The 12,583-nt window shown below is 39.9% G+C and overlaps 1 protein-coding gene across 1 annotated transcript in view; it reads left to right on the forward strand.

Annotated features, from left to right (window-relative positions):
* zc3h3 (zinc finger CCCH-type containing 3) overlaps positions 1-12,583 on the forward strand; it is a 262,536-nt gene that overhangs the window by 102,554 nt on the left and 147,399 nt on the right. Inside the window, exon 4 of the mRNA XM_048529264.2 lies at positions 4,631-4,796. Within this exon, the coding sequence (XP_048385221.1) occupies positions 4,631-4,796 (166 nt within the window). The remainder of the gene's footprint in view (positions 1-4,630; positions 4,797-12,583) is intronic.

Here is a 12,583-nt window from a genome sequence, read left to right on the forward strand (position 1 = left end):
GCTCCGGTTTTTACATTCTCTCCTTATGTTTCTCATGGAAACCCTGCAGTGTGGAAATAGGCCATTCGGCCCCCAACAAGTCCACACCAACCCTCAGAGCTTCCCCTCAGACCCATCACCCTACAACCCACACAGTCTACACATGCTGAACGCTATTGGAGGGAAATTTAGCATGGCCAATCCACCAACACGTTTCAGTTGTAACTATCACCTGATTTTGATGTTTCACTATCTGCAGGAAATGCTTTGCCATTTCTAGTGCTGTGTTTTAAACACAGCGTAAAAATTGGTTTTCCTTCACCTATGTAATTTCCCACTACCACTCCCAAATTCTTGTTGCCCCTGTTTCAGATCCAATCCCAGCCAAGAGACCCAAACTTTTTAAACATAACTCACTGGGAAATATGCTGGAATTCAAGCCCTGCTGTTCTTGGAATCATCACCAAAGTGGACATGGAGTGTTGGTATTACAGTATTTCAGCATACCTTAATAAAAGAACCAGGGGAGTTAGAGTAGAGCCAAACTGAGTTTCATTGGAGTAATGCGAAGCGGGATGACTTCTACTTTAATGCTAGGATTAATTTAGGTAAGACAGATGAGTTAAGGGCGTGGATTAACATAGGGAATTGTGATGTTGCCTTAACAGAGATATGGTTGAGGGGGTGGGGACAGGAATGGCAACTCAATATCCTAGGGTGTAGGATCTTTAGACAAGACAGGGGAGGGTATAAAAGAGGTGGTGGTGGTTGCATTATTAACCAAGGAGTTGAGTACTGCAGTAAGAAGAGACAATACGTGGAAGGGTCCTCAAATGATACTTTGTAGGTAGAGCTTAGGAATAAAACATGAGACCGTCATACTATTGGGAGTGTAATATCAGTCCCCTGTCAGTGTGACATAGACCAGCAATTTTTTAGATGATTTACTGAGGTTCGTAAAAACAATAATAGCATAAATATATTAGAGAATTTCAACTTCCCAACATTAATTGGGATAATCATAGTATAAATGGTTTCAAAGAGACAGATTTCTTCAAGGGTATTCAGGAGAGCTTTTGATATCTACAAGTAGAATGCCATTAATTGACGGACAGAGTGTTGGACCTAATTCTGGAGAATGAAGCCAGACAGCTGTTTGAGGTGGCAATGGGAGAGCATGAAAAACACTGACATGTAAGATTTGTGATAATCCAAAGATAATTGAAAGTGTATTAAGGGGAAGAGAATAGGGCAAGATTAGGCACCAAGGGAGGAATCTCTGCTTGGAGCTAGAAGACGTTTGTCAGATGTTAAACAAGCTCTTCATATCTAACTTCACTTGGGAGAAGGAAGATGTAGGTACAGAATTCAGGGAAGGGAATGTGAGGTTATTGAGCCATTGACATGGAGTAAGTAGGTATTGGAGGCTTAAAATAGGACACAGTCCCAGGTCTGGATGAGTTGTATCCCAGGTTGCTGTGGGACACAAGGAGGATATTACAGGACATCTGACCCTTTAATTCCTCTCTGACCATAGATGTGTACCAAAGATCTGGAATACAGCTAATGTGGTTCCACTTTTCAAGAAATGTGTTAGAGATGAACTAGGACATTAGGGGTGGCACAATGGACACTGGTTAGCAATGCTGCCTCATAGCACCATGGACCTGGGTTCAATTCCAGCCTCGGGCGATTGTATGGAGTTTGCACATTCTCCCCGTGTCTGCGTGAGTATCCTCCAGGTGCTCTGGTTTCCTCCCACAGTCCAAAGATTTGCAGGTTAGGTGGGTTGGCCATGCTAAATTGCCCATGGTGTCGAGGGTGGAAAATGCAGGAATAGGGTAGAGGGTGGGTCGAGGGGGGATGCTCTTCAGAGAGTCGATGTGTGGACCTGATAGGCTGAATGGCCTGCTTCCACACTGCAGGGATTCTATGATTCAATTCAATGAGCTAAAGACCAGTGAGTCTCACACCGGTGGTAGAGAATATTGAAGAAGATTCTGAAAAAAAGAATTAATCTCTATTTGGAAAGGCAAGGTTTAATCGAGGATAGTCAATGTGGCTTTGTCAGAGGGAGACTGTACCTAACAAGTTTAGTTGAGGAGGTGACTGGGTGTGCAGATGAGGGTAGTGCAATCGATGTTTCTATGGATTCCAGCAAAGCGTTTCATGAGGTCCCATGAGGGAGATTGAGGAAGAACATAAAGGCACATGAGATCCAGTATAACCTGGCAAGTTGGATTCAAAATTGGCATTAAGGCAGGATGCAGACAGTAGTGATAGAACGCTGTTTATGTAATTGCAGGTCAGTGTCCAGTTGTGTACTACAGGTATCGGTGCTGGGTCCCTTATTGTTTGCAATATAATTAAATGTGATAGATGAAAGTTTGCAGATGACATGAGGATTGGCCAAATGGTTGACTGAGGAAGAAGGTCAGGTTGGCAGATTAGAGGCAGGTGAATTTTTACTCTGCTCATAAGAGAAGTAACAAGACAAAGGAATATTCCTTGGATGGCAGGTCAGTAGGATATTTAGAAAGAGAAGATTTGGGATGTTTATCCACACTAAGGTGGCAGGATAAGTTAATAGGGTAGCCAAGACAACCTATGGGTCACTTTCTCAGTTGTGACATAGACTACGAGAGCAGGGAGGTATTGTTTGAACTGTACAAAACTTTGGTTTGGCTACAACTGGAAATTATGTGCCATTCTGGTCACTGCACTATAAGAACGCTGTGGTTGTATTGAGGAGTGTAAAGGAGATTAACAAGCATGTTGCCTAGGATAGATCAATTCACCATTGGAGAGAGGCTGGGTAAGCTCAGGTTGTTTTACTTAGGGCAAAGAAGGTTGAGCGGGAACGTGATTAAAGTGTTTAGGATTATGAATAGCATGGACAGGGTGGATAGAAAGCAACTGTTTCTCTTAGTTGAAGGATTGGTAACAATGGACATAATTCTAAAGGTGATAGGCAGTTGATTTACAGGGGAGTCGAGTTTTCACCCAGAGGATGTTAGGATTCTGGAATGCACTGCTTGGAAAGTTAGTTGGGTAATGAACGTCAGTTTATTTTTAAAAAATCTTGGATTAGCACTTGAAATACAAAACATTCAACACTATTGGACAAGTACTCAAGGGTGAGATTAGTCTAGATTAAGAGTAACATTTGTTGGTTCAGACTTGATGATTCTGTACCGTGTGATTGTCTGTTTCTAAAGTTTTAAAAAGAATATAAAAAATCCCAAACTGCCTGATTTTCAGACTCTGGTTGATAGAAAGTATGTACTAGGTTTTTATACTTAACAAATTCAATATTTAGTCCAGGTATTTTAATTCCAACTACAATTAAATGATTAAATTAGATGAAGTGAACTCTAGAAATTAAAATTTTGAACCCCTTATAAACTCCACCCTTAAACAAGCACACACACAAAACAGGGGTGAAAAATACATGGATGTAGGGAAAAGTGGAAACATTGATCCTTTGCAACAGGGTGTATGATCTAGATGCACTGTAGAAATTCACCAAAGCTCCTTAGACAGCACCTTCTGCCCCACGACCACTTCCAGCTAGAAGAACAAGGGCAGCAAATACGTGGGAAGACTGCCAATTGCAAGTTTCTCTCCAAGCTACTCATCATCCTGACTTGCATTGCCACTCCTTCACTGTCACTGGGACAAAAACTTGGAATTCTCTTCCTAAGGACATTAAGGGTCTATTTGCAGCACATAGACTACAGTGGTTCAAGAAGGCAGCTCACCACCATCTTCTCGAGAGCCGCGAAAGGCAGGCAATAAACTCTGGCCATTCAGCAATGAGAGGGCCTCACAAGTAAATACAGAAAGCCTTGCTCTAGTCTTCTGCAAGATCTGTTAGTTTGATTCTTGCTGGTCTCAAGGTTTTTCCTTCACTTACCTTTTCCTAAATGCTTCCGCTGGTAATTCAAATTACATATTTTGGCTTACATATGAAAGATCTCTGACTTATTCAATTCATTTTGTAACATCCGCTAAAGGAAAGATAAGTTGGGTCTCAAAGTGATATACTGCAGAGGGAGGGAGAGTTTTTCACTCTTCCAGACCACTTTCTCTTCAGGTCTGTTCTAGCTTTGATTTGTCTTATTCAAAGCCTAATATGATCAGCTAACTGACAACCAATCACAATCTTTTTTAGTAGGCAGAGGACTTTGTCATTGGTAACTGGTCTCTAGTCCACAAACCAATCAACTTCATTTGTAAACAGCCCCTCAGCTTCAGTTCATTTGCACATTGCAGAAACCCCCATTAAAAACAGGGTTCATGATAGGTATCAATTTCTTACTTCCTAAACGCGCGGCTATCTTTAATCCCTGGGTTTAAACACTTTCTTCTCATTACATTCCACAGTTTTAAAAAGGACACGACTGAAGAGACAGTCTTTACAGGAATTATCAAAAAAGGAGACAGTATTTGTGCAGTATTATTCAGTTTTACAAACTGCCATAGTGAAAGTGAAACTTGGAATCTCTTGGTTAATAGTCCAGTACCAAAGCTAAAACCACTCTGTTACCTTGTGTAAAGTGGGACATTTTTCTGTCTTGGTTTTTATTATCGATAACTCCATTGACGTGTTTGTTATTTATTCATGAAATGCTTTCCAATATTTTTGCAGGTCCTACTTCCTCATCTTTGGTGAGGAGCCTTTCAAATAACCAGTTGATCAATACAAGGTATAAAATAGTGAAGAAGAACGCAGGCTGGAATAGTGCATCACCAGGAGTCCCTTGCAGCATCCCCTGGAAAACCAAGAAGGTCAACAGCTCCATTTCTGGTTCAAGGTAATTAAACATGCAAAAATTATTCAGGTGCTTGTTAGCATATTCTCATCAGTGCATTCTGCTTAAAGAATTTAGTAGTGAAAGCATAAGGTATCATTCTGACCCTGCCAAAAGCACACACATGTAATTTCAGTGGAACATGATGAGTAGTGATAAGGAACAGATTTTTGACTGATTTACTCTATCATAGAATCCCTGCAGTGTGGAAAGAGACCATTCGGCCTCAGTCATCCAAAGAACATCTCACTCAGACCATGCTCAGTCCTAGCCTCAGTCCCCTATCCTATCTTAATAACCTTGCATTTTAACCCTGGCTAATCCACCGAGCCTACACATCCCTAATCACTGTCAACAATTTGGCATGACCAATCCACCTAACCTACACATCTCTGGTTTGTGGGAGGAAACCAGAACACCAGTGGAGGAGTGGGTTTAGAGGGAATGTGAGGAAAATATGTTTCACCCAGAGGGTGGTAGGAATCTGATATTCACTACCTATAATGGTGGTAGAGGCAGAAAACTTCAATACATTTAAGGAGTATACAGTGTACACAGATGCCACCAACCATTATGGTTGAAGTGCTGGAAAATGGGATTAGAGTAGTTAGATTGTTTATTTTCTGGCACAGATTTGATGGGCCTTTTTAAGTAGCCTTCCACACCTTTTCCAAGATGTGAATTCAGTACTAAAAAAAATTAAGTATTTTCAGTTAAACAACATAAAAGAACAGTGAGCACAAGGAGCTTGCTTTTTATCCTGATATTGCTTGAAGTAGTTCAGATGGTTTTACGACACCAAAGGCATCATGTTCTTTAACACATGCACATGCCACAGTAACCAAAAGTGTTCTCCATCTTTAAACTCCCTTCATAAAACAAGTAAAGAGCCTATCTTGAATGAAGGCTTTATTTTTCAGTTTGAAAAATAGTTAGGACACCCTTCCCCTTGAAATAGTATCTACATTGGTGTGTGTTATAAACAAGCAGAACCTGAAACAGGTGGAGGTAGTCACTGCTGCTGTTGCTGAGCTGATTGTCTCAAAATCCATTTTCAGAAATATTTATTAGCCAATGCTTTTGATCACAACATGTACCTAATGTGAAAAAATAAAGTGAGGGTGGCACTCAATGAAGCTCATACCACTGCCACACTGTGCCAACTCAGTCTTATTACATCTATACCGCTCTTCATTGAAGCTTTTTATTGCTTGATAGGAGCTTTGCTTTTACAAAGCTGAGAAAAGAAGTTTTCAAATCAATCATTGATTTTTTTTGTCACTGAGGAGGCCTCAGGACAAACTTCTCTGAAAACTCTGCTTATGTTTTGACAGCTGTGAAAAATTTCACTACAGTCGCTAAGGCAATCTACAACGTTTTTAAATTGCCCACAACTTTTTTAAAAAATGATTTAAAAAATCACCTTGTTTCCCACTTTAACTAATCTGCATCTTTGCCAAAACCTAATCAGTTCATCCTTGGGCCAGAATCATTACATGTATCAAGTTTTGTTGAAATTATCTGAACGTTTTTGAGATATTCTTTCCATATTGACAGGGGTGCAAATATTACTTTGCCCACCTTCAATGGTGGAGGTTAAGAATATGTATTAGCTTCTCTGTTGTAAATATATGAGGAATGTTAGACCATGTTCTGTATGCCATGTTGAGTGCAGTGTGTTATTAGCAGACTGATTTACAATGATCAGATAAATTGAATTCAGTCTCTGTTACATAATATTCTCAGTATTTTGAGGACTTATTTTGACATTGCTATTAATTTATTATTTGCAAGAGATAATTAACAGCTTTGATTATACAGTTACTGTCACCAAGGAAGACATTTGTTAATATTGAATGTTACAAGCCAATATGTGGGGTTGAGCAGCACTTATGCAAATATTGAATTTCAAATAAGCAAGTTCAGAAGATTTTGTAGGGTGAATTACAGAGTCTGCCAGACAGTGAGTAGTATTCTGAGGTGTCTTGTTCACATTGTGAAGCATCATAAAAAGTTTCCCGAAAGAGCAGCAGGACTAGAAAAGGCTGTTCAGGTGATCCAGAACCTTAAGAATAGCAGGATCCAGAAAAATTGTGAAAATTACTGTACAGAATGAGGCCATTCCACTCTTGGTGTCTCTGTCATCCCGCGGAAATCCACTTTATAGGTCGCTGTGCGTAGCCTTGTAGATTATGACACTTCAAGTGTATTTCTAAATGCTTTTTAAATATAATGATGACTTCTGACTCTGGCACCCTTTTAAAAAGTAAATTCTAGACTGTCACCACACTCTAGGTGATAAAAGAATTCCAACACATTTTTATCATCTTTCAGCCAGTTATTGTAAGTACCTATTGTTGACTACTGTAGATCTTTCCCATCTCCTCCTATAGTGTCTCGAAATTTTAGACATCTTAGTTAACTGTCTCCTCAACTTTCTCCGTTACAAAGAAAACAACTCCAACCTATTCAATCTTCCTTTCTTATAATGACGTTAATCAGAACTGTATGCTTTATTTTAACTGTGACTCCTCTAATATCTTATTCAATTCAAGCATGATGCCTGTGGTCTTATATTGTATACCTTGATTAATAAAAAGAAATATTCCTTATGCTTTATTAGCCTTATTTATCTGCCTTGTTATTGCAATGGATCTGCAGATAAGGCCCCTATATTTATCTACACTCCATTTCAGTATTTATTTAGCATCATGTGAGAAACAACAAGGCTAAATCTGCTTGGCTGTCAGTTTCCTGCAGTCTGTTACCCATTTTTCAGGTTCCCTTTTGTGCATATGCCTTTTCACCAGACTTACCAGTGTTGCTCATCTCTTTTCTAGCCTAGGAGGCTGTGGTTTGATGTCAATAGGCCATGCATTTAATTTTAATATCTTACCTAATTCAATGGCTAAGAAAATAACAAGCTAACATATTGATTTGAAATGCCTGAATAGATTTTAACATTTGTTTAAGAATAGTAGCTAGCTTATGTAACGGGATTGTACTTCTTCATACCTTTTGAATTGATTGTTGCTTGGTCAAGCACTGCAGAGAGATAACCTTGGTCTTTATAACAATAGACAGTGGAATGTTTATTGTACTGGAGAAAATAGGATGATGGAGAATTAGCAGTTTTTGGAGTATAATTTGTAGCATTGACCTAATGGAGGCCCTGCAGCCTTAGAGCAATGGTAAGAGGTACCAAGCTTCACTACTAAAGTATTACAGTTGGAAGGTTCCAGTATGTGGCAGTACCAGAAAGGGGACAAGCATTTGGAGCACTTAATTGAAAGATAGGTACAGATTTGGCCACATCTCGAGAGAATCTTTTGGAATGGCAGCAATGAATTAACATTACTCTCATTTGGTGTACTACTCTGCCCTTCTGGCAAGTGGAGTTGAACTTCAGCTACAGGACAATGAAGCACGAGGAGGGAAAAGGTTCTCCTAGCAAAAGGGAGTGGGTGCTAGAGCCTGAGAGAATTAATATGGTGTTTGAGAGTGTAGAACTCAAGAATTGACCATAAATGGAAATGTGTGTGTGCGCGATATAACAAGCTAATTAAAATTCAGCTACTATAACCTTTTAAATAAGGGGACAACAAAAAAAAAAGTTTTGATGCTGGAGTACAAGGCTTTACAGGGATTGCCCAAAGGGCAGAGTAGTACACCAAATGAGAGTAATGTACCATGAGTTCCTACATTGATTAGATCAATGAAGATTTTGCTAATGTAGTTCCTTAATTAAAAATAATTTTCTTTGCATCAATTTCTTGGTAATGCATTAGTTGTTACTGTACTACATTTGTAACAGTGCTAAGTTCAGGAATAGTTTGGGGGGGGGGAAAAATTCAAGCAATTTTGAAGTACAGAAAACTGAGGAAGGAGTGCTTTAGTTGCTTTTCTCAGTTGAGGCCTCTTTTCAATCAATGTTTGGATGAAGTGCAGTATACTTGAAGTGTTCTTCTAGATTGCCAAGGAGAAAGTTCAGAAAGATGGAGCAATATCTGTGACAACAATTTGGGACTGTATAGCATTCTGCAACAATGACCTGATCTTTCTGTTATGAAGTGGATAGTTTGGCATTTTTTAACCGGGCAGTACATCATTGTGGCCATCACAAGACCAGCTTTCAGTGGAGCATCACTGGATACTGATCACAGTAAATGATGTTGCCACTAAGCAATCTCTGTCACTCGTCTGACAATAAGCTAATAGCTCTCATTCACCGTTAAAAGCAAGCATAACAAATGGGTTCGGTAGTTGCTGGGGGGAAAAAGTCAAAGCTTTTCACCTTGCACTCATCAGGACAGACATGAGAGTGGCAAATTTGAGTGGGTGCGACACATTTACTTTTCATGAGATAAAGATGCTGATTGGCAAGTTCGCTCATGGAGGGTGCAGCAGAAGGCTCTTGTCCCCTGTGCTTTTGTTTAGATGTAGAAAGATGAAGTTCAATTCCACTTGCCAGAAGTTCCATTTATTGACACATGTGGGCCTTCATCTGAAGGACGAAAGAAAATGTGACTTCCTGAATATCCAGACTGCTCCTGAGCATTAGCATGAATCTAAGTTTTGAACATAAATCTGTTGTTGTTGTATTGCAGTGCTGAATTGTAGTTAATTGAATATGTTTCTATGAAATTTTGATGCATGGAAGTTAACACCATGCACAAGGGAAGATTGCTGCATCTCTGAATTAATCTAATTGATAGACCTTGGTAGCAACCATTAAAATGACCCTCACTTGGAAAAATAAATCAATATAGCCAGTCAAAACACTTAAACCAAGACTATAGAACTTGGAGAAGGTATTTCGAAGACTACCAACTTGGTAATTTTTCAGCTGGATTCCATTTCATGTATGTTCTCTTTTCACTCAGACTAGTGTATGTTAATTAGTGTGCAATCTTTGCTTCATTTGTGATAAATACTTCCAGCTGTAAGAACTTTGAATGGGACAGAAGGTAATTATTTGAACTCTGCCCTTTGTTCTGTCATAATTATCTTCTGCCTCTGCACCCCCCCCCCCACCACTGCGACTACAAGTGGACAAGTTGCAGAGAGAAAGTGATCGATGTGGCGTGTGATGCACCAAAATGATGATCATGATCTCCTGAGCTGATTAGACTAATTAAAATTCAGCCACCATAATCCTCCAAATAAAGGGACAACAAAATCATTTTGGTGTAGGAGTACAGGACTTTACTTGGGTTTTTCAAATGAGAGATTAATACACCAAATTCGCCGCTACATTGATTAGGCCAATGAGAATTTAGCTACCATTATCCACTGATTAAAAAGAAATTTCTTTGTGCCAATTTCTTAGTACTGTGCCGCTCTTACTGTACCATACTTGGAACAGTGCTAAGTGCAGGAATTGTTTGGAGGAGCAAAATGCAAGCATCTTTAAAATTGTTGAAGTGCAGAAATCTGAGAAAGGAGTACTTCATTTGCTTCCCCCTGTTGAAGGATCTTTTCAAACCATGTTTGAAGAAAGTGGGGTATACTTTAATTTTTCTTTGAGGTAGCCATGGAAAAAGATTAGAAGGTGGAGGAACATCTGTGACAATAACCTGGTGCAGAATAACACTGTTGCTGCTGTTTCTGCTGCAACAACCTTAAAATCCTGTTACAACTGGACTGAAGGGTCTGTTTCTGTGCTGTATGACTAAAAACTGTAGCTATTATTTATTTGCCTATACTTCTTTGCGGCCGAGTGAAATGAGTAATCTTTGTAAGCTGACTTTAGAAACGGTACATATCAAAATATGTTGCAATTTGGCTAAAAACACGCAAGCATAATCTGACTAAAATGTGAATATTAAAAGAACAGGGGTTCAGTCCCTCCACTGAAAACAGCAGCTGGACCGGGTCTGTGGCAGGTGATGAAAGACCAACAAGATTGAAGAGTGTACTGATACGCGAGTTTCACCTTTAAATTGAGAATACCCGACATTATGTAGTGTGGGACTTTCACCCCAGAAGTGCGAAGACTTCAGAGGCCAATGCCATGAGCAGTACCAGGGACGCAAAAATGAAGCATCAACCCGCTGAAACTACAACTACAGCGTGGTGAAGCTTCCATTCCAAACAGCAATTGAAATATGGGGTTAATTGATTCCACAAGACAGGGCTAATTGATTTCATGACCAATGGATCAGATCAAAGTTCTGAATTCCTGCCACATCCCGTTGCACATGGTGGGTGACAATTAAATAACTCATTGGAGGCGGAAGCTCCATTAACTTCCCAATTCTCAATGATGGGGAGCCAGCACATCAGTGCAAAAGATGAGGCTCAAGCATTTGCAGCAAACTTTAGCCAGAAGTGCTGAGTGGATGATCCATCTCCCTCTCCTCCGGATCTTTCTGGGATCACAGATGCCAATATACAGCCAATTGAATTACTTCACTTGATAACTGGAAACAGGTGAAGTCACTGGATCCTGCAAAGACAATGAGCCCTGATAACATTCTAGTAATAGTACTGAAAACTTTCTGGTCTAGAAATGTCATTAAGTGCACTGTTTGCTGAGATAACTTATTTCCTTAATTTCTCTGAGCGTCACCTTTCTCAAGGAGACATTTCTACTTCTTACTCCACTGAACTGCCAAAATGCTTTGGAATTATTTTTTCGAAAAAAAGTTAATCAACATAGATTATGCTAAGCCTAATGTTTTCTCTCTCTGGCCATAGACCCCCGTATTATAAACAAATTTCTCTTAAAGCTTCACGAAGTGCTTCCTGGTTTGAAATCATGCTGAAACCGATGAAGTTATTTTTTAAACCCCTTCACAAAAATAGACCAGTGCCGATATGCCAGTAGTTTAAAATCCAAACTCTGAAGAAATTAGAATAATACGTATAACTTGCACACCTCACAGTGGTTAGCACTGCTGCCACACAGCACCAGAAACCCAGGTTCGATTCCAGTCTCAGGCGACTGTCTGTGTGGAGTTTGCACATTCTCCCCGTATCTGCGTGAGTTTCCTCCTGGTGCTCCGGTTTCCTCCCAAAGTCCAGAGATAGAACATAGAACATAGAACAATACAGCGCAGAACAGGCCCTTCGGCCCTTGATGTTGCGCCAACCTGTGAACTAATCTAAGCCCCACCCCCTACACTATCCCATCATCACCCATATGCTTATCCATGTGCAGCGTAGGTGGATTGGCCATGCCAAATTGCCCGTAGTGTTCAAGGAGGTGTAGATTAGGTGGGTTGTCGGGGGATGGATCTAGGTGGCATGCTGTGAGGTTCAGTGTGGACTTGTTCGGCCAAAGGGCCTGTTTCCACACTGTAGGGATTTCTTTTCATCAAGCAATTGATTTCTATAGTTCACCATCACTTTTTCAAGGAATTAGCATATCCCCGTAATGCAATGAATAAACTGAAGATATTATGTTAAATTAGAATATCAACCAATCAATATACATTGGCACAAATAAATTTGCATCAGGCAGATAAGTAGTTTGATATAAAGAATATGTGGATACTTATCCAATAGCAAATGTGATGGTTGTATTACAACATTGCACCCATTTTGATGCTGTGTCTGACATTAAACTAACTCCTGTGCCTCCAGTGTAGTGAACAGGTCACCTTGGAACGCACACCAAGACAAACAATTTCACTTTGAGGACAATCAGCTCAGTGAAAAATGCTCTTTGGTCTGTCAGAAACCCCTGTTGGTCTTACAGTGCAAAGTGTTGACCTCGACCACGTGTTGCATACCGGCACATTCCAAGTTCCAGGATTGCGTGTTGATACTCAGCTACCCTGATGTAC

This window comes from Stegostoma tigrinum, chromosome 5, assembly GCF_030684315.1.
Source record: "Stegostoma tigrinum isolate sSteTig4 chromosome 5, sSteTig4.hap1, whole genome shotgun sequence".
NCBI classification, from domain to species: Eukaryota; Metazoa; Chordata; class Chondrichthyes; order Orectolobiformes; family Stegostomatidae; genus Stegostoma; species Stegostoma tigrinum.